The sequence below is a fragment of the Anabrus simplex genome, chromosome 5, assembly GCF_040414725.1.
Source record: "Anabrus simplex isolate iqAnaSimp1 chromosome 5, ASM4041472v1, whole genome shotgun sequence".
NCBI classification, from domain to species: Eukaryota; Metazoa; Arthropoda; class Insecta; order Orthoptera; family Tettigoniidae; genus Anabrus; species Anabrus simplex.
In genome coordinates, this window is record NC_090269.1 from 228,254,642 (window position 1) to 228,282,265 (window position 27,624).

Here is a 27,624-nt window from a genome sequence, read left to right on the forward strand (position 1 = left end):
AGGATAGAAGACGTGGTGGTATTCGATTCCAAATCACTTAAGCCTGGATTCAATTTCAAACCCCTCTGCAGTGGTCACAATAAGTCCCTGGCAATGGTGATTTATCCGCCGGACGGCTACGTTAAGCCTTCAGCAGAACCCTTTGTGTTATTCTACAGGACTAGGCTATGTGCCCACACCAGAGTTTCACACTCTCCCTATGGGGAACGCACAATAGGAAAACTTGTGTTGCGAAGTCATGCAGTAACCTCTCTCTTTTAACATATTTTCACTTTTGTTTCAGGAATAAATAAAACGAAGTACAGTATGTACATCTCATGAAAACGGTTGGGAAGGACTGCAATCTCTAGCAGTAAGCAATCATCGTACAAGAAAAAGGGCCCTTGAAATACAAGGAAGTAATAATCGTCCTAGACCTCGCAACTTAATATCATAAGTGTTTGAAGAGAACAAATGTTGTCCAGGAGAGGTGGAACAAAAATGAAAGAGGGGAGCCTGTTACTTAACATATAAACAGTCAGAACAACGCTATAAATTAGAAAATACCTCTGAAGCTGTAAATTCCAAATTATGCCAGGCGCTTGACATGCAATTTCTGAAAGAAAAAAAACACTGAGGTGAAATTGTGGGTGCATGGAAGGAGTTACGGACTCTGAAGTACTGCTGCTTTTAATAAGAAAACTCTTACAACAGCAATCTAAACATCGAAAGATTGTCTGACAAAGCTTCTTTACTCCTCCCATGTTAAAAATACAAGGAACCATATTATCTACGCTCAGAATAAGTTATTTATACTCTTACTCTCAAATACAATATTTATGTGCTCCAGATTCAGCGCACAGACAATAGATCTTCTCCTTCAGGTGAGCTTTCTGCTGCTCATACAAGGACATATTTCATTTACCGTGATTTACCTCAGGTCTTAGCTGGTTATGTACAGCTTCTGTTTATTGGACCTGGAAGGAACATACCACCATTATTAAATTCCTAAAGGCCGCGGATCTAGCCAACCCTAGATAATATATTGTTCCGCCTTCGTACCACCAGTCTTGGATTTTGGTCAAGAAATGCACAGTTAATACTGAGTCTTAGTCTCGTGTATCTTTCAGTGAACATGTTACTGTGGTGGACATTATATAGTAAACTCTAATTATGTAAGTATTATATTAGAACTCAGAACAATGTAATGCTTTGAGTAGACCTACGTGAGGAAGAAACATGCTCCGAAAACAAAGAAAACAAATCCGTAGCACATAAAAGGCATTAACCCATTCACTGTCAATTTCTATTCTTGCAATGTAATCTCTTGCCTAGGTTTCTGACGGAATCTAGTAACTGGGAAAAAATATCGTCCAGTATATACTTTGAATTACTTTAATCCTTTTACCGCTACTTTTGCGAGCGTTTTAATATCACACCGACCCAGTCAGGTCTTTTGGCGACGTGGGATAAGAAAAGGCAGGAGTGGAAAGGAAGCGATCTTCGCCTTAATCAAGGCACAGTCCCAGCAGTGACTAATGTGAAAATGTGGAAACCACGGAAAAGCCTCTTCAGGGCTAACGATGGTGGCGTTCGAACCTATAATCTCCAAAATGCAAATTCATAGTAATGTAACCTGAATCGCGTAGTAGACTTTCATCTACCATGGACCCCAAATGGGGAGCTATCTTTAAGTCCCTTCACCTCCCCCACATCCTCAATCTCACAGCAGCAGGAAATATATTATGAAAACAAAATGCTAGGCATTACTCATCATCTATAGACTGTAAGAAAGAAAATTATATCCTGGAATAACATACTGTCTGCATACGAGGGCTGAAGGAAACGTAGTGGCAGCATATTCATATGTACGAAACCATTTATTGTAGTACCACCATATCTCTACAGGTCTTCAACGTAATCTCCTACAGTATGTTGAACCCGTTGCCAGATGTGTGGAAAGCGCAGGATATCGCGATAGAGCGCCCTACTGCTTGAAGTATGGCGTCTCGTGTATGGAAGCGCGTCCCTCAGAGTGGTTCGTTTAGGGAAGAGATCGAAGTTACAGGGACTCATGTCCGGTGAACAGGGCGGATGCTCCGGGATCTCGCTCTTCCACCGTGTCAACAGTCACTTTGCAGCACGGGTGTAAAACCTTGCCTGCAGTAAGCGCAGTGCCCGTGCTAGAAAAATATGTGCATGCGGGTGAAAGTCTCCTCCCTTCAATCGGCTTGTACTTCCCCACGTAGATGACTCAATGCTCCGCATGGCTACTGATGACATGTTCCAGTTACCTGTTTTGGTCTACAAGTGGTGGATGAAACCTACAGCTACATAGGCTGTGTTATAAGGACTGACACAGTAATTTGTTGGTGTGTATTTGAGTACTTTTGTATTAAGATGGTTGTTTGAAGAGATGCTACTATTATCGTAGCCTATTTTATTTTGCGTAAGTTCATAAATCATGACGTTTCCCTTGTGATAGTACATATATCACACCCCCGAATTATATGTAGAAGTTAGAGATATTATTGTCAGTATTCGATTTATTATTATTATTATTAGTATTTCATTTATATATTTTGCCATTTATATTGGTAAGCTGGAAGATATCCACATATGTAGGTTTGAGTAATTTGTTTTGCACGAGTGGGAAAACATTGCTTTAATAACTCTGGTAATTTTAATGAGTCATCTGGCTACCCCAGTGTTTGTTGATGTACTTGTGTCAGGAAATTCCATTAGTCATGTATATATCCCAGCCTGATGAGATGAGCTTGTTGTTGTACCAGGGAAATTTGATGATTCATGTAAAACTCCCGAGTGTTTGTTTATAACTTGGGAGAAAAAAGAGGTTTACTCATGATTGGCTGGCAAGCACCAATCCAGACGTATCATCTGAGAGGAGGGGGATGTTGATGTCTATAAAGGTTGATCATACGGCGGCAACCGGGAACATTGTATGGGTGATTGTAAAGGAACGAGAAGGAAGACAACTACAAGCAGTAACACTGTATGAAGGAACGACAACTGACACACTGTACGGGAAGGAAGTGGTGCTGATACACGGTACTGGAGTGACACGGCTGCAATGGACTGGACTTCAAAGGTTTGTGGAGCGTAGTCATGTTATGTTCGTAGAAAAGTTGCTGATTGTGGAGAGTGCTTGCGCATTAAGTATTGTAGCACTTGTGGCGGCCTAGCATCATATGTTGGTGAAAGCTATCTCAGACTTTCCATAAATTTATGTTGAGGATCGACAGACGTGTGTGTATATATCTTTACAACAAGTGTTAAAATATGTGAACACAGTAGTACAAGGTACAGTATCTGTGTGATGTGATAACTGCCGATTATGAGAATCACTAAGTCGAATTGATATAGAGACAGTGAAGGGTATTTATCTTCATACATGTACATTGTTCATCGGACTATTTACAAATGGTAGCTTAGTTCTCGCTCTTATCTAAATTCGAGGGATCCATTCTGGTGAACTCTGGCGCCCATACTACGGACATTTCGGTTAATTATGCTTATTAATTTTATTAAGTTTTTGAGTAATTTTATTCAGATATTTTTATTTATGATTTTATTGATTATTATCATCAAAAAAGTTACACCCTAAAGAAGAGGCATAGTATTCGGCGTTATTCTCTCCATAATTATTCATAGAAGAGTTTAGCATGAGATAAATTACTGTAATATTTAAAGTAATTATTTATCTTCCTAGTGCACGGTGATTACAAAGCACGTTGCTTATTTATTCATTACGGCAATTAATTTATTCATTCACGAAGCAAAAGATACAGCTACACTGAAAGGAAATGGTGTATGGCTTTTAGTGCCGGGAGTGTCCGAGGACAAGTTCGGCTCGCCAGGTGCAGGTTTATTGATTTGACTCTCGTAGGCGACCTGCGCATTGTGATGATGAAGACGACACATACACTCAGCCCCCGTGCTAGTGAAATTAACCAATTATGGTTAAAATTCCCGACCCTGCCGGGAATCGAACCCGGGACCCCTGTGACCAAAGGACAGCACGCTAAGCATTTAGCCATGGAGCCGGACGTAAATATGAAATGATTAGCTGTTTATAAAAGACACAAATTGCAACTTAAAATAACATATGCAATGTACATAAAAATAACTTCCGTCCTGGAGTTGTAAAAAAAAAAAAATCTCACACATGCATTATATCCAGTAACATTTACGTAAAAAGCAAGGTTTCTGAACACAATAACATTTTCAAAAACAAGAAGTGCTCATAATACAAATTATAACGCGTACAACAGGAGTAAGTTTTCCGCTCCACTTCAACATAACACCAACGTCATTGGTCGCGCGATGAGAGAAACTCTCACACAGCGCGCACGGATATATAGGAACCTTTGTTCTGACCAGGGGAGGGGATACTTACCCTTCAAATGTGAATCGCTCTACTCACGACAGTTATAAACTCAGCTAGAAGAGGGAACAGTCACCTCCCTTTCATCACTGTGAAGTAATATCACAATAAAAAATAATGTGAGGGAAAATCTCATATAGCGACCACTCGCGGGTTAAAATTCCCGACGCTGCCGGGAATCGAAACCGGGACCTCTGCGACCAAAGGCCAGCAAGCTAATCATTTAGCCATGGAGCCGGACACAGGTACACTGAGTAAATTCTACATGCACTGTCAACAGACTAATTAACAAGTGTAAACTTTTATGATAAAATATAACAATTGTAACAAAAGACCAGGTACACAGCCTACTAATAACAACTGCCCAAATCGAAAACCATAAGAATGTCCAGGTTCATAGCCAAGTCGTCGTGGGTCAAAATGGCGGTATAACCACTTCAAAAAAAACTTATCCTTTAAAGACTGTTTACACCCCTCCCGAATATACTTTTACATGATGCTATATCAAGCTCTTGTCTCCTATTAATATTGTTAAAGAGAGTTGGGAAGCGGATTAGGAAAGATCGAAGTATTGAGTGCAGAGTGTGGAGAATATGGAGAAGGTCTTTGGTTCTGATGGAGCGGTAAGAAACACGGAGAGAGAGAAGAGTGAGACAAGATGTTCCGAGTGGTAATGTCCGTTTAAGATCCCGTGGAGGAAGGTCAGGTCAGCTACTTGTCACCTGATGTGCAGCGGTGACACATTTATTGCCTTAATACCTGCTGCGTAGAGAGATTTCTGAACTTGGGGTTTCTATTCCTAACAATTGGAGCAAAGAAGGATACTGCTCTGTCTAACTGGTTAATATTTGAGCGGGAGGCTGTTGTCCAAATCGGAGAGCAGTTGTTCAAGGGAGGTTAAATGATCGTGAGGAAGCAGTGACAAAGAGCAAATGGGATCAGAAATTTCTCTGAAGCGGTAGAGAGTGCCTAGTAATTTCATAGTCTTGGTTATATACCTTTCTATGTGGTTCTTGAATTGTAATTTTGTATCGAATATTACACCTAAGTCACGCTGTTGCGAACTACGGTAATGGGCTTGTCGAGTAGCTAATATGATGTCGGTTTCCAAGTACGGCAGCAATTCGAGAGGACGTTAAGTGAGGTCTGTAGAAGAGCTGCATCTGCTGGATTTCGCGCATTTTATGCAAACGCCGTGTTGAATACATTTTATTATGCATGTCCTCATCTTCTTCTCTTCTTTATCTGTTAACCCTCCAGGGTGCATGCAGCTCGCCTCCATCGGGGATGTGCCTGAAGAGAGTTCCACTACCTTGGAACGAGGAGAGGACACGAGTTTAATTTATCCTGACCCAACAAAAACTGCGCTAGGAACCAGAGAAAGTGATGCTGACAGTCGCGTAAGATTTGCAGGGTGTCATACTGCATCATGCAATTTCTCCGAACCAAGCAGTGAATGCCGCATACTACCGCAAGTTTTTGGATCATCATCGTCGTCGTCGTCATCATCATCATCATCATCATCATCATCATCATCATCACAATCATCATCGTCATCCTGCATTGCACCGGAAATGACTCCATTCTATGACCCTTGACCAGCAAGACGCCAGGGCAGAAATATTCCGCATCGGAAGAATCAGACTGATCTGCAATGTAGGCCAGACACTGGCTGTTTCAGGAATGTACAACTTCATCATTCTTCCACCGATTTTCCCACGCCCTACTCAGATCACAGATGAGAAGTGTGTCGCACGTGGGGAACAGGCACTGTTTTACGACTGGAATGCCTTCTTGACGCCAACCGTATATGGAGGGATGTATTCACGACTGCGTGTTTTTGTGGTGATTGGTAGTTGTGGTGTATTGTGTGTGTATGAAGAGCAGATTGGGACAAATATCCAGTCCCCGAGTCAGAGGAGTTAATCGTACATAATTACAATCCGCGACCCGACCAGTAATCGAACCCTAGACCCACTGAAGCAAAAGACGGGCGAGCCAAGGTGCTGCACAGGGATGTGAAACATCCTGGATGTTTAAGTAAATAGTCTGTCTGACTTGTGTAATATCTGTGTAACATCAAGAACATACATTAAGAATAATAAATTGTGACATAGATTAATATAAAGAGTTTCCCTTGCTATTCAACTTGAGTTGGACATAAAAGAGCATGCATGAGTCAAGACAACTATGATGTTTTTAACTACCGTAAAATGAAAGAATGCAACTTCACCATGAACACATTTACACTAAACCAGATTAAACCCAATGACGACATTATCACAAACTCGTAACAGAAAATTTAAAAGGTTGAACGTTTCTTCAACTTATTTGTCCAGGTCTTCTTCCAAATTCATTGGGGTCGACACACGATGTGGATTTGGCCCAGTTTAATGGCCAGCTGCTCTTCCAGACACCAACGCTATGTGAAGAGATGTATACTATTCACTGCTGTGTATTTCTATGGTATTTAATGGTCTAATGCTCAGTTAAAGTGCCCGACCTTGCCTGAAAGCGAGGATGGGACACTCTGAACAGAAGACCAGTACGCTGACTGTTAAGCCAATGAGTCAAACAAGAAAGAAGTTAAAAATATGCCTAACAACAATTCATGTAGTTAAATTAGGATACAAACTGATGAGAAACTGAATTACATATAAGACATTATTATTATCCATCGTTAGGGCCACTAACCCGCGAGGACTGGCGCATGGGTGTTTTTGACCCGATACTTAAACATTAGCCTATAATTCTGATTTGGTCACCCCTCGTTTCCTGTCGCCTTCAGTACCTTCCTTCCTGACCTAGGACTAAATCCTGAGAAAGTTCACATGTGATAGCTTTGTCATCACCCGAGTTATTGGTGTGTTACTCTCTGGCGGGTCAGATTTACCCTAGGCGCCAGTCCTCGCGTGACTTTTCTGTCAAATCAGTGCTTATCTTGATAGCTGTGTCGATGGATTGGAATAAGGAACAAGAACGTTTAAAACGACTAATTGATGAAGTATTTAAAGAAGATGAAGAGGAGGAAGGAATCGGTGGGCAGTCAAGTGAAAGTGAAGATGACTGTGTGTCAGAAAGTGAGCTTAGCAAAATATTTGCTGAACAATCATCGGCTTGCTTTAGTCGGATCTATACGTAAGAATAAAAAAGTAATTCCTCTTAGTTTTGTACAACATACCACAGACCACAGTATTCAAGTACATTTGCATTTGATAATCAAGTGACTCTGGTATCACATGTTCTGAGGAAAGGAAAGACCGTGCTGCTCCTATCAGCAATGCAGCATGAGGCAGCCATTGAAGGAGAGACTGGTGACAAACTGAAGCCGGAGATGCATAAATTTTACAACTGCACAAAGTCTGGCGTTGATGCTGTTGACGAGCATTGTGCAACGTACAACGTTGTACGTGTGAGTAACTGCTGGCCACTAATGGTATTTTATGCCATGCTGAATGTAGTTGGCATAACTATTCTCATTGTCTACCAATCAAATGGACCTGTTAAGGTAGTTAGACGTACTTTTCTCAAGCAACTGTCTCAGGAAATGGTCCACGAACACATGAAAAGCCCAGCCGTAATGGAGAACTTACTTACTTCGTTCACTCAGGTCGAACATAGCTGGATATGTAGGAATTGAAACTCCGATGACTGGACGTCCAGCTAAGAAAGGCCGAACAAGATGTGGGTATTGTCCTTCCAGTGCTAACAAGAAGACGAAATCTGAGTGCAACAATTGGGGAATAATGATTTGAGGTCAACACACCACTCCCATGTGTCTCCAGTGTACGGGTATCGCTACCAGCCAGCATGAATTGAAGGGCACATTTTGGACAGCAATGAATTCTTGAAAAATACTGGTAACGATTTTCAAGTGATTGGAAACGTTTATTGAGACTTGTGCTATATATTAATGTGAATATTTCTTTGAATTGTTGATCGTAAGTGACTTACATTAAAGATAAATACTTCCCTGCCAATATTATAGCCTATTTTACAATTCATGAAATTATTGTAATTATTTTGCATGTTTTATTGAATACGTGTTTAAAAATCACATTAAACGATTTAGAATAGTTCATTAGAACAGTCCCGGTGGAAATAAATTTCGTACGTAGTGCCTGATGGCAAAAAATTGATTTTTAAAATCCGGGTCAAATACACCCAAACGCTAGTCTTCGCGCTATATTTTTTCGCGCCAGTCCTCAAGGGCTAAGGACCGCGAGACCTCAACTGTTTGTCTTCTTGCGGACCTACCAGGTTTCCATTCTTTCAGAGAATGCTTTCTTCCATGCATCAGAATGGGCATGCTTCAGTCGCATTGGGACTTCTTCTTAGTGAGCCTGTCTAAGTTTGTATTTGAGTGCTGCCCAGAGTTGAACGTCTGTTTCAGAGATTCCATACTTTAAAAGATCCTTATCGATCTCCACCAACCAAGGAGGAATCCTTTTGAGACTTCTGAAGAAGGATAACAAACGTTTACAGATTCTTTCAGTTGGCAACCTCAAGAGGTGAGCGTAAAATGTTATCCTTCTTTCCCGGATTACGCTTGATATATTTTCAGTGTGGGTGTATAGGCTATTTCTAAGTTGCTCCGAAGTCTGTAAATACCCATCTTTTGAGACTGGGACCAAGAATTTTTCGGGTAGTCCTCCTCTCCTTAATTGCCAATTTTTCAAGCGGTCTATGCGTTCGAATTGTTAAACATTCTGCTGCACATAATGCTTCATATCTAATTACAGTTTGATAATGTCGAATTTTTGCATTTCGAGAGATGGACGTTTTGTTATATATGCTTTGAGTGAGTCATTATTATTATTATTATTATTATTATTATTATTATTATTATTATTATTATTATTATTATTATAGACAGAAACATCTTCTTTAGTCATGGGAGTATATTCCAGAGGTGCCCACACTGCAACCAGGGCAATAAGACACTAGATCACCTGGCAACACAATGTGGACGAATGCTTAATTTGGACTACAAGAAACGCCACAATGATGTTGTCAGATGCTTGCATTTCATGTTCACCAAACCGGGCGAGTTGGCTGTGCGCGTAGAGGCGCGTGGCTGTGAGCTTGCATCCGGGAGATAGTAGGTTCGAATCCCACTATCGGCAGCCCTGAAGATGGTTTTCCGTGGTTTCCCATTTTCACACCAGGCAAATGCTGGGGCTGTACCTTAATGAAGGCCACGGCCGCTTCCTTCCAACTCCCAGGCCTTTCCTATCCCATCGTCGCCATAAGACCTATCTGTGTCGGTGCGACGTAAAGCCCCTAGCATGTTCACCAAAAAGTATGGGCTGAATAATTCTAAGAAAATAAAGAACTATAAAGTTGAAAATGTCATATCCAATCAGCGAATTAGAATAAAGTCAGACGTCATCATACAGACTGAGCTTCGCATTGAACACAATAAACCTGATCTGATGATACATGACCTTGTAAAGAATGAAATCCTATTAATTGAAGTTGGAATCACAAACAAAAATATCCTAAAACAGACTGAAACCACTAAAGGAAGAAAGTACGAGATGCTAGCCAACGAACTCTCACTTATGTACAATGGGGCCAAGGTGACGATGGTCCCTGTGGTAATAACATGGGACGGGCTAGTTACCAACTTGTTCAAGAAGCACATGGACAAATTGGAAGTGAGCAAACAGCTACAGGCTTACCTACAGACCATTGTACTAAAAAGAACATGTGAGAGTGTGCTAATCGACTTCAGACGAGGCAACTTGGATAACGAGTTGTGGACGGAGGACTTGCAAACAATGATGGACCAGATGGAGGCGGTCCTGGTACCGTAAATGGTGTGCAGGAAGTGTGTATACAAATGCGTAGAATCATTGGATGTAACATGGACTTAAAAACTAATTGAATAAATTTAGTAGTAGTAGTAGTAGTAGTAGTAGTAGTAGTAGTAGTAGTAGTAGTAGTAGTAGTAGTAGTAGTAGTAGTAGTAGTAGTAGTAGTAGTAGTAGTAGTAGTAGTAGTAGTAGTAGTAGTAGTAGTAGTAGTAGTAGTAGTAGTAGTAGTAGTAGTAGTAGTAGTAGTAGTAGTAGTAGTAGTAGTAGTAGTAGTAGTAGTAGTAGTAGTAGTAGTAGTAGTAGTAGTAGTAGTAGTAGTAGTAGTAGTAGTAGTAGTAGTAGTAGTAGTAGTAGTAGTAGTAGTAGTAGTAGTAGTAGTAGTAGTAGTAGTAGTAGTAGTAGTAGTAGTAGTAGTAGTAGTAGTAGTAGTAGTAGTAGTAGTAGTAGTAGTAGTAGTAGTAGTAGTAGTAGTAGTAGTAGTAGTAGTAGTAGTAGTAGTAGTAGTAGTAGTGTTTTGGGATTTCCGTCCTTTACAGAGGTGTAAGAAGCGGCTGGGTTGAATGGGTGGACGAGGAATTAACTAATGCATAACATAACACAATAAATTTTGATATTCTATTTCTTTCCTTTTTCTAATTTAAAATTTGATAAATAGAAGATCTGAATAAACAACAAAAATATTATAATGAGCTCGTCAGATCCAACAACAATGATATAAAGTCCAAAAATCAGGTACAACGTGAGAGAATTATAAATACTTACTGTATTTCCAAAGAAAAGAGCTGGATTGCTTTTGGCAGGTACAAAATTTCATAAGCGCTAGAAAGCTCCAGGAAAATACTCTTTGTAGGAGTTTGCGCTCCGACTATATCATCGTCCAGCCTCTCAAGAGGCATCAGTTTATAATTGCGCACTTCCAACCTATCGGTTGCTCTTAAGTCACAACTTTACACAAAGTAGCCCCAAGGTGGGCTTGTCTATTGCTCAACAGTTCAAAACTTTTCATCTCTGAAGGGACTTCACACAAGACTGAATTCTAAACACCACAATAGATTTACAGGGGCATTTTTGCACATACTAAACGGCTTAATGACAAAAGAAAAGGTTGGTTGTAACCGGCCATAGACAATGCGCAAAGGAGACGAAACACTTGCACTCCTTTTAGAAAATCTTAAAACCCTAAGTGGGCTTATGGCCCGACGATACAGAGGCTAAGCCCATTCTACAGCGGGGTGACTAAAAGAGAAACATTAAATACCAAAAGAGTGTTAAGAATTTTGAAACTTTAGTCACCCCATACCAAGTTGAATGGGAATCAACAGAGGATAATCACTCTTTGTTCCCTTACATTACAGATTTCCCAGTAGAGAATAGAACAGAGGTCCCAGACTGACTGAAAATACTACATTTAAACCACAAGATTTAGAAATATACATGAAATAAAAGAGGTTTGAAACATTCCCCTCAAGCTATCTGCAGGAGCTATGACATGTATATGAAAATTCTACCATTACCTTCAGTTGCTGGGCCTTCCGAATACCGCCCGCGGCCCCTTTCCCCCTTAACACACGCCGCACTCAATTAACTGGACCAGTGAAAAAGACAAAATGCCCCCAAAGCGCCCAGCTTTTATAGTATTTTTAGGGGAATATTCCAGAATTCTTTACTGATAGGCTGGGTTCCTATACACACTCCCGATTTTAATTGGCTAGAGAAAATATTGATACGTTGATTGATATCGGGGAAGGAACCCGCAGAAGTACTGAGAAATTTGATACATGAATAAAAACAATCTTCACAAACTAAGCTTACCCAATTGTGAAAATACACATTTCTTAATAAATTACTTAGAGTTCGACCCCCTAGGGGGAGCAATTAAATCGATGATAGAGACATCTAACGGTTGGAAAACCGAAAGATCTGCATAACATCAGTTCAAGTTCGGTTACATAGATGGCCTTATAGAAGGCGCGCAGTTTAACTGACCGCAGAAGGTGTACCCCCAGTAAATTATTATTCTGCCGCTTTTCTCACACCCTGGTGAGGTTACGGTTGCAAGCTGCACCGTACATGTGGGATTGGCTCTGTTTTAGAGCTGATTACCCTACCCTTCCTGACTCTGGAGTGGGATGTAGGCCTATTCACTATTGCGAATTCATATGGTGGTTGGTAGCGAGGCAATTTTAAAAAAATGTTTTACGTCGCAGCGACACAGATAGGTCTTACAGAAAAGATGGAACAAGAAAGAGCTAGGAGTGTGAAGGAAGCGACCGTGGCCTTAATTAAGGTACAGCCCCAGCATTTTGCCTGGTGTGAAAATTGAAAACTGCGGAAAACCTTGTTCAAGGCTGCCGACAGTGGGGTTCGAACATACAGTACTATCTCCCGAATGCAAGCTGATAGCTATGTGACCCAAACCGCGCGGGTACTTTATCGGTGTGGCGAGTTGTGTGCATATGAAATGGTATGAATGATATGTATTTAGAGAAACTCCAACAACCAGTCCCTAAGTGGGGGCTATTAACCTACGTCATGAATATCCCGACCCGGCCGGGATTCGAACACAGAGCCCTCTGAAGTGAAGGATGGGGCGCTGACCGTTCAGCCAAGTAGCCGAAACACGACTTACTACGCAACTTAAATAAATGAATCCAAAGAATAGGAAGCTAGTAGTAGAAATTAAAACACAATCGACGGTAGTAACGTAACGAGAGCTCCCGAAAGTAGCTTGAGAAAATAGGAACTTGAGTTGTATATAATTTGACTCTTCAGTGAATAATTACACAGTTATATAACCAATGATAATTGTACCGGGAGGTACACCTCAACTCCGCACATTCAAAAGAAGCGCCTTAATGAACTATATATCCCGCAAATGTGAAACTGCTACTACATGAAGTTGGGACTTAAATCAGAAGATGTCTCTACTGAAGTATTGAGTAACTGTGTTATTGTGAAGTTGCCTAAACTGACTGGATTTAGTTGCTATGTGTTTGTTTACTTCAAGAAGTTGGGACATTCCTCCATAGATGCCACTACCAAAGACTATGGTCATGCACTCTGGTGCAAGGTAAACGAAGTTATTATTCAAAGAAATTTTGTGTTCATGGTTTTTTTCCTAGTAAATCAACTTTCATTTGTTTTTTCTTATATATTTCAAAGTTTGTAACACTTCTTTCTCATTCCGCCAGTTTTGAGTCTCCAATGGGAATTTTCTGCAATTATTTTTCAGCCTATCACAGGTTTCATTTTGGTTCTTTGGGTGTAACTATTGAATTTGCCAATAAAATTGAGAGTGTGTGTCCGGATTCGTCCAGAATCCTCTCGAAACTTTCCTTTGGGTATATAAACTGCGGCTGCTCTGGCTACCTTGTCTATTGAACGTCGTCTTTCTGAATGTGAGTGTTAAGACAGGAGACGGGGTGCCTCATTCTTCGGCAGACAGAACATCAGCCAGCTGTCTCCGCAAACGTATCCGAGGTGAAGGTCCGAAATTCTAACTATGTAATCGTTTGATGTAAACTTCTTCCTTTTCATGTAAAATTTCATGAAGTCTTTAACTGTAAATCGGGGATAGAGAGTGCGTTACCCTCTCGAGTTCCCTTTCATCTTGGTTTGAGGTGACTACGATTTTGTTACTGTTTTTCTTTCCTGTGATGTATTACATTTACCTTCGTTCGAGTCGCCTCAGTAGCTTGGGATTAGCCCCTGTAGCGTTTGGCCGAGAGCCCGGTTAGGATTTTTATTCTTCATTATCTAGGAGTGCAAGTATACGCCTCCATTCATTTTGTGTTCGGGCCATTAATTTGACCTGTTATTCTTTTTACACGAAGACCCAGTAGGTTGGGTACTTGATACCCCTGTGTACTACTTTGTTAATTATAAATTGCGCCTAGAGAGGCTAGAGATCGTAAGGTTTTGAAATGTTGCCTTAAGCGGGCTGGAAGAAATTTGGTCAATGTTGGAGAGCATGGAAACTCCGCGCCGATCCAATCGGCTATAAAAGGCGAGGAGACAGTTGGCTCTGGAGCAGTTGTCAGCGGGGACAGGAGGCAGAGTCAACTCAGTGGAAGTTACATACGGTGTGAATCTCGGGCACCCCCCACACCGTGATCCCCGCCGGACCATCGGAGGATGTCACACAGCCGCCAAGCGAAGCAGACGACATTGTCCTATAAAGTGGTCAAGCATATAGCACGCCCCAAGGAACGCACGCCTAGCACAAGCCGTAGAACACAAGACTCGCCTCGACCACAGACAGTGACACCTCTCATCATTGAGCGCAGAATGTCACAAGAGCAGCAGCAGCCTCAACCACAAGTACAGCCAGCAGCGCTGCCAGCACAGCCACCACCTCCACCTACCTTGGAAGATCTCACAACGACAGTTAACCAGTTGGCCCGGAACATGCAGCAGTTAACAGAACATTTTTAGAACAGGACCAGGAACCAGACGACAGAGGCAGGGAAGACCAGCAGGACGACCAGGAGCTGCCATTTCGAGATCTGCGCCCACACAGTTACCCCAAGGGCCTCAACACCCCGCCGGATCATCGAGTCTACCAGATTGCGTCCGCCCTCGAGGGCATGCTACAGACCCTTCCCTCGGGGCGCGATCATCACGACGTCAGCACGACGCTTTGGCTACCTTCGGCGTGGTATTCCCTCGACTACGCCCAGAGAAAATATGCGTTCAATCGCGCAAACCTCCTCTACATTGCATTGTCACGGGGCTGGAACTCTGCAATACAATTGGATCAAGCCACCGGCGACGAAATCGCGGAATTACCAGCGAGGTTCCAGTTCCAACCTGTTCCACGACGTTCGGTCAGTCGCACCCCTGCGGGACGGGGAAGGGGTCGCGGCGTTCGCGGTGGAAGAGGAAGAGGGGCGGCCGCAGCTCCAGCACAAGCAGCCGCTCCACAGTAGATGCGTCCACCATCTCGCCTCCTCCGGGTTGTCTCCCCCGGACTCATTGCCATCTTCAGCTTCATCATACAGGACTACCCCAACCCTGGTACAGTGAAACGACGACGCAAACCACAGGCCCGAAAGAAACCAGTACGACGCAGTCCAAGGAAAAAGCTGGCGCCCGACAAGAAGGTCTGAAAGAGTTTTGTGGTGTTTCTTTATGTGCTATATTTTTCATGATTTCCTTCTCTTTATTTGTAATTTTTGTGTATAATATTTGTGGATCATCTACTGTTGTAAAGAATTTTCATTAAAGCATGGGTGGGGTCATCCCTTCAGGGGGCCTCATGACTCTAGCCTCTTGTCCCGGCGGGGCTTCGCCAGTGCTAACTTTCCTTTACACGCGCCGATCCAATCGGCTATAAAAAGGCGAGGGGACAGTTGGCTCTGGAGCAGTCGTCAGCGGGGACAGGAGGCAGAGTCAACTAAAATGTTTTGTAATATTGAGGAGTGCCTCTAAAAGGCTGTAATTTGTTGGAGCAAAGTGCTCTTAAATTAGGGCATTCCTTTCCTTGTCTAAACGTTGAAATTTTGCGAAGTTTTGTAAACTGGATCCGGTATCTCAGAATTTGTAAATTAAGGGCTTGAAGCCCCAAATCTGTAAAATTCACTAATCTTGGATGTTCCATTGCTATTTGTACCTGTCATGTTGTTACGTTCACTCAGTGAAAAAGATTGTTAAGTTTTTTCTTTTTGAAAAGAAATATAACCTTTTAAAGTTTTAATTCAATTTCTTATATCGTAGTTAGACCCATTCAACACTCGCACCTTCTTTCACCTCTTTCTGCGATCCACCAAAACACGGTAACAATAATAAAGTGAATATAACAAATAAATGATCTATTTTTATCTATTCAGAGAAGCAAAGTTTCAGCACGGAAATATAGTGTTTTATTATTTTATTATTTATGCTCTTTGGACCTCAAACTGCCATTATCTCGGCTTTCGGCTTCCTCAGAATGATAGACTGACGTCCTGTTGACTGAACGCTTTCTGGTCAAATGTACGCAATAAAGATGTTTCAGTGCGCTATTCTGACGAATGTATACAGAAACATGAACACGTAGGTGCGATAAACTTAAAGTTATAAAAATAAACCCAAAACATTGCGATGATAAGCTGAACTAAGAGAATCACCAAATCCTTCCCCAAGGTTTCAGCTCTGAACTCTAACCTACTAACACAGAGAGGTGAACGTTTAAAACCTTCAAATGAAATTGTTTATTGTTACAGGGACGGCGTGTTTAAGCCATCTGATCTATTTCTTCCTGCCTTTTGAAAGTCGCCTCCATCACTCTTCGCTGGCAGCACCACTAACTTGTCTCTAAACAGCCCCGGGGTTGAGAAACTTCCTTGTCCGTTTAATAGGCTACAAACAGTTCAAATATAAAAAGAAACTACCGAGAGGATTTCTGAGCAGCAAACCTAAGAAGGGATTGTGTGTTTGTTGAATAGCTTAAAAGAGGCGATTGGAATATTTCCACTTAAAATTCTGGTCAGGTACCAAGAGTTTCAAATTGTCTCCGAATACACTAGCTAACGCGTTTTGTGTCGTAACTGTGCCAACATTGTAAGTTCTCTAATGACAATTTTCATTTGAAACAAGGCCGTAGTGTAGAGTCCTTCACGGATATACAAAATATTAACCGCACTTCCTTCATCTGTACCCGCATCCGCGGCTATTGTAAATACTAAACTATATTACACCGAAGGTATTGAAACGGATACACACCTGACACCTGGCACCAGACTCTCTATAGTGGCAAGTTTATGAGGAATTTCCTCTCCTAACTACCGAAATATTCAGCTGTTGACTTTCGGAACCTTTGTTCCTTCCACTATTTGCAGGCAGGAGCTAGTTAGACTTTATGGTCTGATGGCTCTTTATACATCACAATCCTCGCATATCAAGGTCAAGGGTCGCCTAACCACGGACAAAAATGAAAGAATACCCTAGTGAAAATCAATACACTTCATTTAAAAATTGTCAGCAAAACCCTCCGCAATGTTATACAGTTTATATCCGCATCCGTGCAGAACTCTCCCGTAGTGCGCGTTAAGGTGCACTTTAGTCCGCGCACTAAACACATGTATATTCACACTAAGCAAATGCTGGGGCTGTATCCTAATTAAGGCCACGGCCGTTTCCTTCCCACTCCTAAGCCTTTCCCATCCCGCCGTCGCTATAAGATCTATCAGTGTTGGTGCGACGTAAAAAAAAGGGTAGGTATGAAATGGAGTTCTGCACTGACTTTCTTTCCGCCGTCCTAAAATCCGACTACCTCTGCCGAGGCTGAATCCGGACGTCGGCACTCTACCACTGATCTACAGAGGCAGTTCATACTTCAAGTAGTCTTCTTACTTCTCCCCCCCCCCCCCCCAGCTTACGACAGGTTCTGCTGCAAAGCTATGGGTGTCGCTGGATTTCGGACTTAACTGATCCTGCTTATCTAGATTTTTCAGTGTGTAGCTGAGACTCTCGCCTGGGTCATGTGAACTAAGCCTTAGGTTTTTCAATCTGTTTACCACAGTTTTACTTGGTAGAACCTCCCACTATGTCGGTCGCTGCCACCAAGGAAGTTTGCATCGTATCTTGTTCTCGTCCAGACGGCAGACATTGGCCAAACTACCTAAATATTTTCGACTGGATTACTTCTTCAAAAGTTGGCTAGTCATCATACTGTTTCCTAATAGTTTCATACCGGGCGAGTTGGCCGTGCGCGTAGAGGCGCGCGGCTGTGAGCTTGCATCCGGGAGATAGTAGGTTCGAATCCCACTATCGGCAGCCCTGAAAATGGTTTTCCGTGGTTTCCCATTTTCACACCAGGCAAATGCTGGAGCTGTACCTTACTTAAGGCCACGGCCGCTTCCTTCCAACTCCTAGGCCTTTCCTATCCCATCGTCGCCATAAGACCTATCTGTGTCGGTGCGACGTAAAACCCCTAGCAAAAAAAAAAGTTTCATTTCGTGTATGGTCGTGGAGAGTAAGGCCGAGAATCTGACGACGGTATCTCATCTGGAAGACTTCCAGCTTTTGGAAGATCTCGTTTCGGAAGGGCCCATGTCTCGGAACCATATAGTAGGCCTAAGTGGTGGAATCAGCACGTGAAGGATAAGCATTGTGAATACAGTATATTTGACAAAGGGCATGATTTACTTCACGAATGCGGCATTAAAATAATCCTTAAGAACGATTGAAATATATTACTCTGTTTTATCACACATTGCATTTCAGTTGACAGTTACTAGGCACTTAGGGTGGAATGGAAGAAATATTAACCACTTCTTCAATTGCATAGACGCAATTCATTATTTTCTATTAAAATACATTAAATTGTTTATCATGTCTCCGCTGTGTGCTCTAAAACAACATTAATGATAGGCTTGGAAAGAATCATACACAGTAAAAGAATGAATATCACAACAGTAAATGAGTAATTTGACGGTCTGGCTGTCTGGTTAGTTTCGAATCCTTTCTTCCTTGCAAACAGTCTTGCATTGAGCACCTAGTAGTTCTCTTCATTAGATGACATATCGTAAAATGTTTACTAGTAAGAGAACGTTTTCCACATTATTATTATTATTATTATTATTATTATTATTATTATTATTATTATTATTATTATTATTATTATTATTTATTATTATTTATTATTATTATATCCACTCCAGGGATTCAATCACGTTCTCCCTCACTTGCCTCCTACAGACTATTTCACAATCCCTTCTATCCCCTGCGGGTGGAGAATAAAATACATCCACGATATCCATAGTCTGTCGTAAGAGAGAAGAAAGAGAGGTGATTCCTCAGAGGCCCCCACATTAGGAGAAGGGGTTGGCGATCACAGGCATTGGTTCCACACACTTGGTCTAGGCTCCTCACGTTCATGTTTACTATATATGATCTCCCTTGATCAACACCTGTTATCTTCTGACATCGGCGAAATTAAGTTTTGAAGCCTAGGGAGTGTTTCATTTTCATATCTCATGATTCTCTTTCTTGTTCAGCAGATACAATCATTCTTTGAAATATCGTACAACTTCCCCCTTCACCTTATGATATTTTTTTTATTTTTATTTTTTTTGCTAGTTGCTTTACGTCGCACCGACATAGATAGGTCTTATGGCGACGACGGGACAGGAACGGGCTAGGAGTGGGAAGGAAGCGGCCGTGGCCTTAATTAAGGTACAGCCCCAGCATTTGCCTGGTGTGAAAATGGGAAACCACGGAAAACCATTTTCAGGGCTGCCGACAGTGGGGTTCGAACCTACTATCTCCCGAATACTGGAGAATGGCCGCACTTAAGCGACTGCAGCTATCGAGCTCGGTATGACTAGAATTAACAGAACTTCCTGTTAAAACAATGACCTCTATCAACGCAATCGGTTGAAGTCAAATTTAAAATTCTTTGTTGTTGGTTTTACGGAACATTGACACAGACAGGTCTTACGGCGACGATGAGATTGGGAAGGAAGCGACCGTGGTCTTAATTAAAGTACAGCCCCAGGATTTGCCTGATTTGGACATGGGAAACCACGGAGAACCGACAGAAGGGTTCAAACCTATCATCTTCCGAATGCAGTCTAACAGCTACAGAGTCCAAACCGGGTGGTCCGTTCGATGGGTTTAGAAAAGTTTCTCACTGAAACTACTCTTATTGACGACTGTCCCATGTACGTTTCCTTCGGTGGTCGCATCGATCTGTGAAGTACTGGGATGTGGCGATGCACATTACGAGCCTACTGCCGCAATGTGGACGAACTGCGGGTACGTGAAACTAGAGATTAGCTCACTATTCCACAATCCACACACCACACTCACCATACAGTACATTGTAGCCACAGTCATTGTTCAGCACGTTGCAGCCCCTACTGGATGTGACCGAAATAACCCGGTTGACAGCGGCTATTCTGAATGTGGCTTCCCCGAATTTTTCTACATTGATTCATGGCAAATGCTGGGATAGCACCACATTTCAAGCCTCAGGTCATAGCTCTTACCCAAGTAATCGTTAGTACATTTTAGAGTATATCTACTACATAACACAAAGTATAAGATTAGTTTAAAAAGGCACATACAGAAATGGTGAAAATTTCGACAATTCCTAAATGAAAGTGAACGACTCCTCAAATTGGCGAAGAAACACTTTGACTACTTTCTTCTTGAGAGTGAAATAAGAGAGAGATAGTCTTCCCTTACCGAATGTTTCTGTTAAGTGATGAGGTAATTCGTAAGGTACGGTAAGGGTGTATTCTGCCCGAAGGCAGGTCCGAACCTCCGCAGAGGTGAGCCTGAGCCGGAGTTTACGTACGGTAGTGTGGACAGTTCCTTTCCGCTCCTCCATTCCCTTACCCCCACCAGCAGCGCGTGGCAACCCATCCAAATCTTGACCACGCCCGATGTTGCTTAACTTCGGAGATCTCACGGCATCCGGTGTTTCAACACGGCTACGGCCGGTGGCAATTCGTAAGAATGATACAATAAACCACAAGTTAGCGTTGTTTGCACGGTCGTGCGGTAAGGCACAGCGGCTGTGTGTTTGTTTGTTTGTTTGCTTGTTTGTTTAAGACCGGTCCATATATTAATGGAGACTCTCAATGACGAACTACACAGAATCGTGAAAATTGTAACTGCTGTAGTTGTATCACATTACAAGGTGTATTACCGCATGCCTGCAATTGCATGTTTCGGACCACAGAGAATGAAACATGTGTAAGTTTTTGAGAGGGATGTGCTAGTTATAGAAAAGGCGTAAGAATGGACAAAAATATAGTGTAATAAAAAATTATACATCATTCTATAGGCCATACATTTATTCAACAAGGTTTGCGCTATAGTAGGCCTACTGATTATGTGGCTGCATGAGATCACGGCGCAGGAGAACAAGAGTCTAAATACTCTTCAGTATAAATGCCTGTAAATTCGTGATATTTATGGCTTCGTTGTTATAAACATCGACTTATTCTTATACTTTTTTGTTCGTCAAGATCTATAGCTCACCAAGCAAGTGGCCGCACGGCTTGCATCACCCAGGTAGTGAGTTCGAACCCCACTGTCGACAGCCCTGAAGATGGTTTTCCGTGGTTACCCATTTTTACACCAGGCAATGCTTAAGCTGTACTTTAATTAAGGCCACGGTCCATTCCTTCCCACTCCTAGCTCTTTCCTATCCTATCGTCGCCATAAGACCTATCTTTGTCGGTGCGATGTAAATCAACTTGTAAAAACAAAATGTCTGCTGAGCTGACACTAAAAATCTCGATGCTGATTCTGACGATAAGATGAGAAACGCCAGATTTCCAGAGATGTTAAGATTATTCCATTGTTTTAAAAATACCTCTCAGTGTTTTCTCTCGGTTTATGCCATAATTAGACTTCTAGCAGTTCTGTGATAGCACAGTTCTTTCTATTTACTGACTACATTGGAAGTGATTTTGACAAACTGTACCCTTAAAGTTCGAGATGTATGTATAATTCGAGTGGTTCGAAATCCGCAGGTCACCGAGTACCGCAGCGTGTGGGAGGTCGTAAACTCCAACTGGCGCTTTGTGGGCCTGATCGATACTCCTCCCTGGCGAGAAGACACACTTCCAGGTGAATCAGGAAGCCACCAGCATTACTCTGATAACCAAACTATGCAGGATAACGAGGGGATGTTCATGTTCTTATCACTCATTCACATCCATCTCCTCGCAGTATAGCCTCGGGTACACTCACGTACTCTTGTTACTAGTAGCTTCCCAGCTGTTATTCTAAAGAAAATAACCTAATGCTCTAGTTCTTCAAGATATATAGCTTTCTCCTGCTGATCTGACAATAAGTTACACAATTTTACACACTCATCCAAAACGGATAAAATTGATCATTTTAGAAACACTAAAAGTTTGTAGACATCAATTAAAAGATCCACAACACATAATCAATAACACTGAAAATGAATGTTAGAAAACAATCCTAAGATTTAGTAGCAACTGTATATTTTTGAGACGGCACACGCCTATAGTTTATCAACGTAGATGTAATAAATTCATAATGAGCATAGGGCCTACTCTTAAATGTAGTAATATTTCTTTGATTTGCCGTTGTTGGAGGGACCTAGTGTTTACAGTGCACTAAGTCTTCCCGTATGGGCTAGAGCGATTTTGTTACTTCCATTGATCTGTCTCTGTCGTATCCTTGTCTTTGACAACCAATATGAAGGTAACTGAGGTATGAGTGATGCTAGTAATGCCATTCCTTATGCAGCCAGTCCCTGTTATGAATGGTGTGAACATGTTGCTAAAAGGGGCGGTTGGTGCATGCATTTCAGAGGGCTTGGCAGACTGATATGCAATAGCAACTTCTGGCTTGGTGAGGAAAGCAACGGGAATCTACCTCACTCCCCAGTTCTCTAGTACGCCTCTTCAGTGATGCCCAGGTCATCTACGACAGCTGATGGCGGAGCTGTTGAGGATCCAACCAGCCTTAGGGCTGAGGACCGAACATGCATATACACATTTCTTTGATAACAATTGTGTATCAAGTTGAGAGAAAATATGTGTGTTTATTTGACCACTTGACGATGGAGCTGAAGAGCGTAGTGGAGTAAAACATGTGACTGGTAAACTTTTTTTAATATTTCATGAAGAAAATAACTTGTTTTGATTTATTTCTAATGGCACAAAAAGGGAAACATTTCAATTAGTAGGTGTTTTATTTTACCTTCAGAATGCTGGACAATGATATATCGTTCTTCTGTAATAGCACGTAAAGTGCTAGCAACGATACATCGGTGTTTGAACAATTTACCTTACTACGAGCATTTAGTGTGGTTACATGTGAACGATGCCATTATCTTCCGTGACATTTCTATTAAGGAACGAAGCAAAAGTGAAACTATCTACATACAAGTAGATCTTCTAGAGGAGTTGAAGGCTAAGTCTTCGACTATCCGTAACCTCCACACTAACAGAGTGCCCAGCCAACTTTGCTTCCGAAATTAACCTAGAATTTATTTTTGGTATAGACAGAGCAGACTTTCAGAACCATGTGCTTTTCCATATTTAGTCTACTGTATACTGAATTGGCAGCGTACTGGCCTTTGGTTAAGAGGACCCCGGCTTCGATACTTGGCGGGTATGAGAATCTTAACTGCGTGTGGCTACGGGAATGGGTGTTTGTAATAGCCTTCAGACACTTTTCTTATTCCACATACAATACAGCACACTACCAACTACCAGGAAAAGACAACAGTGAAAAATACTTCCCTTTTTATAGGGATGGCGTTAGGCTGGGCATCCGACCGAAAGACTGGGGAAAAGACCAAGAAAAATAATAAGAGGAAGAAGGAAGATACTTGGCGTCGGCATTTGATGCGGATTAAGCCCATTTGTACGGCCGGATGTCGATGATCCATAGACTGGTTTGGGGCAGCTCTCCATGATACTCTACCCTGTGCCTAACACTTCCGTTTCGACGGAACTAATACCTCCTACATCTGATTTAAACTGCCTGTCATATCCATGCCGTTCTTATCACCCACTCTTCTCTCAGAAACTACCTGAGCATGTCCTGGGTGTCTTAAAGTATATCCTGTCACCGTATCTCTCCTTCTGACCAAATTTCACAAAATCGTTACTCCTTCTCGCCAATTTTAGAGGTGCTGCTACTCAATTTCTAATCGCTAGATCAGTACCAAAAGCCTGATTTCAATTTCAAACCTCTCCGTAACGTTCATATGGAGTGAGGGCATATGAAACTCTTCATGATGATTCGTCTGCCAGATGGAGACGTTAAGCCTTGAGCAGATCCTTGGTGTTAATCGACACATCATCCTCTCCTCACACCTAGACGCGCAGGTCGCCCATGGATGTCAAACAGAAAGCCCTGCATCAGATGAGCCGAACATTTCCTCGGGCACTCCCGGCACTCAAAACTATATGCTAAATACAAAAGCCCGAGGAGCAACTATTTTAGGGAGTGCATACTAAATAAACAGGTGGGGATTGCGTGCCAAAGCCAGGCCTTTTGGGTGTAGAGTACGTCCCATAGGTGTTAGGTGGATGTCAGAAAGAAAGAAATACGCAGAGTTTAGGTTTATTCTTTTTCAAGTTGCCTTACGTCGCACCGACACAGATAGGTCTTAGGGCGACGATGGGAGAGGAAAGGGCTAGGAGTAGTTAGGAAGTGGCCGTGGCCTTAATTAAGTACAGCCTCAGCATTTGCCTGGTGTGAAAATGGAAAACCACGGAAAACCATCTTCAGGGCTGCCGACAGTGGGGTTCGAACCCACTGTCTCCCGAATACTGGATACTGGCCGCAATTAAGCGACTACAGCTATCGAGCTCGGTAGAGTTTAGGTTCACAGATACCTTTTGGCTACAGGCTCCTCTTGTGAATATTGTGAAATCAATTTATTCCTAAACTCCAGCCATTCAATTAGGCCTACATCTTGTTGCAAATTTCTGGGCTTATCTGTCTTAACGGGCTAGACGGGAGCAGTTAGACAGATGTACTCGGTTGCTACTCGTGATGGTCACCGCGTCGGCCTTCGTACGTTCGGCTCTCTTGCATCCAGCCTCGGACGTTTTGGGCTTGTTCTTTCTCTTGGACACATTACTTCTACTTGCTTTTATTTGTGGTAGGGTTGGACATTTCTTAATTAAAATACTGATCGAATTCGGAGATGTTCACCGAGCTAGTTAAGTTTTCTAACAAATATTGTTACAAATATCAAACAGATGAAATGAATGACCCCTCGCTGTACGTGTTACCAGGTCGTGGTCCCAAGTTATAATGATACTATCGCAAGTGCCGAGCTCCGATTTTCACACAAAATGGCGGATGTCCGGGCAAGTTGGCCGTGCGCGTAGAGGCACGCGGCTGTGAGCTTGCATCCGGGAGATAGTAGGTTCGAATCCCACTATCGGCAGCCCTGAAAATGGTTTTCCGTGGTTTCCCATTTTCACACCAGGCAAATGCTGGGGCTGTACCTTAATTAAGGCCACGGCCGCTTCCTTCCAACTCCTAGGCCTTTCCTATCCCATCGTTGCCATAAGACCTATCTGTGTCGGTGCGACGTACAGCCCCTAGCAAAAAAAATGGCGGATGCGGGCGCGCTGTTCACTGTTGCACCACCTCACCTTGAAAGTTATTTAGGCAGACTCTTTTGACCTTCCTCTTTTCATATCATTTATTATATTTGTACTACTTTTTATAGTCTGTTAAATTATTGAGGGAAATCTGGTATTCCTTTTTTTTTTTTTTTTTTTTTGGAAAACACACATTTTTACGGAGGGACCCGGTACTGATGCGACGTATCCGACGTCAATAGCATTTTATACCGCTACTCAAGATGGGTAAATCTCTATTCTACTGACGAGAAGAAGTTTTTCAATTACCCTTTGGAAAGTATAGAAAATATTGACAATTATAAAAATTTTATGTCCTACCTCAAGGATCTCGTCGCCGACCTGTATTCCACCGGTCTTGAATGCAGCACCATTGGGATTGAGGCCGACCACAAATACCGCCATTCTGCTCCGGTCTTTGTGGCCTGCGAGGGATAGTCCCAGACCCTGGTGACCGCGCTCAAGCTGCACCGCCAGCACTGCATGACCGAGAGCGCCATACTTCTTCTTTACTTTGTCTGCAACATAGAACAGTATTGGAGAGTTACAGTAGGGTTACTTAAAATATTACATAAGCCAGATTAAAACTGATCATAATGATGATGATGATTACTGATTTTAAGGGGCCAAACACCGAGATCAGAGGCCCATTCAAAAATAAATCCCATTTCTTTAGGCCGTTTAGACGATACAACCAACACAATATTCTTTTTTTGCTAGTTGCTTTACGTCGCACCGACACAGATAGGTCTTATGGCGACGATGGCGCAGGGAAGGGCTAGGAGTGGGAAGGAAGCGACCGTGGCCTTAATTTAGGTACAGCCCCAGCATTTGCCTGGTGTGAAAATGGGAAACCACGGAAAACCATTTCAGGGCTGCCGACAGTGGGGTTCGAACCTACTATCTCCCGAATACTGGATACTGGCCGCACTTAAGCGACTGCAGCTATCGAGCTCGGTCAACAAAATACTAGATTCACTGACAAGTGAAGTTAAGCACCCAGAAAGAAACATCAACTTGGAACATAACATGGTACACATGCATATAGTCGACAAGCATGTAAATGATTAGAGTATTAATAATTTGTAACGTCTAGAACGGCCGCGAGAGTGCGATGATGAGGTCGCCAAGATTACAGTGACTATTTAGTTCATGGCTCCAATGACCAATCCGGTATAAGAATGTTAGGAACCTCAACCGATCAATAGTTATGAATCGCCATAATGTTATATTTTTATCAATTTCATTTCAGCGCCCCTTCGTGCATTTGTTTTTATATAAATTCAACAGAATAAAGTCCTGAAATATCTTCAATAATCCATTTGACCGCACAGTCAACAGGATGTAACTGTGATATTCTGATGAAGCCGACAGCCGACATATTGGGAGACTGTGGCGCAAAGAGCTTATACAAAAAACAGAACAGTATAAATTTCTGTGCTGAAGGTTTTGATCTCTGTGCCAGGCTATGAATTTCAGGGAGAATGTTTTAGAAATCTACAAGTTCCTCATCAGCAGAATGAAAATGTGAGTGAAAATATGGTAACTCTTGGAAGAGCACTCGGTAAGCGCTAGAAAAAATCCACTTAGAATTGCTGCCCTAATACAAGGGAAGCCACAAAAATTCAGCATAACTAATCCGTAAGGTCAATAAGAAAACACAATTAATTTGCATTGGATTTTTTAAAATGTTGCAATAATGATTAATTTTCGGGCAGCTACCCTCCCCCCCCCAGCACAATGGATTCTACTTATTTAAATAACTTTTAAGTCTTACAGATGAGTTTGTACTATTTGGAGTGAATCTCTCAAAATCGCGGTTGAAATTTCTTGTAGAAAATTAGTAGGAGTCGAAACCTTTTGAAAATATTCCCAGAGAAATTTGTGATTGTTAAGCGCGCACTAAACAACATACCAATAACTTCCCAGTTAGTAATTTTTTAATACTTGTGTTCCAAGTCACGAAAGCAAGGCGCATAGTGCCATTTCTGTATCAACCTATTTGAACTGCTTTTCATCTCGCTCAAGTCTGACTACTTGATCGATAATGGCACATTTTTTTAGCTTTCCTATCAATGACTACAATGTCCGACTCGTTGGCTGAACGGTCAGCGTACTGGTCTTAGGTTCAGAGGGTCCCGGGTTCGATTCCCGGCCGGGTCGGGAATTTTAACCTTAATTGGTTAATTCCAATGGCACGGGGGCTCGGTGTATTTGTTCTCTTCATCATTCCATCCTCATCACGACGCGCAGGTCGCCTACGGGTGGCAAAATGAAAGACCTGCACTTGGCGAGCCGAACACTTCCTGGGATATCTCGGCACTAAAAGCCATACGACATT

At 42.2% G+C, this 27,624-nt stretch overlaps 1 protein-coding gene across 3 annotated transcripts in view; it reads right to left on the reverse strand.

Annotated features, from left to right (window-relative positions):
• The window catches only part of LOC136873924 (multiple PDZ domain protein), a 2,156,217-nt gene that overhangs the window by 826,229 nt on the left and 1,302,364 nt on the right, over positions 1 to 27,624 (reverse strand). For all 3 annotated transcript variants that reach the window (XM_067147286.2, XM_067147283.2, XM_067147285.2), the window contains one exon: positions 25,605 to 25,801. In XM_067147286.2, the coding sequence (XP_067003387.2) occupies positions 25,605 to 25,801 (197 nt within the window). The remainder of the gene's footprint in view (positions 1 to 25,604; positions 25,802 to 27,624) is intronic.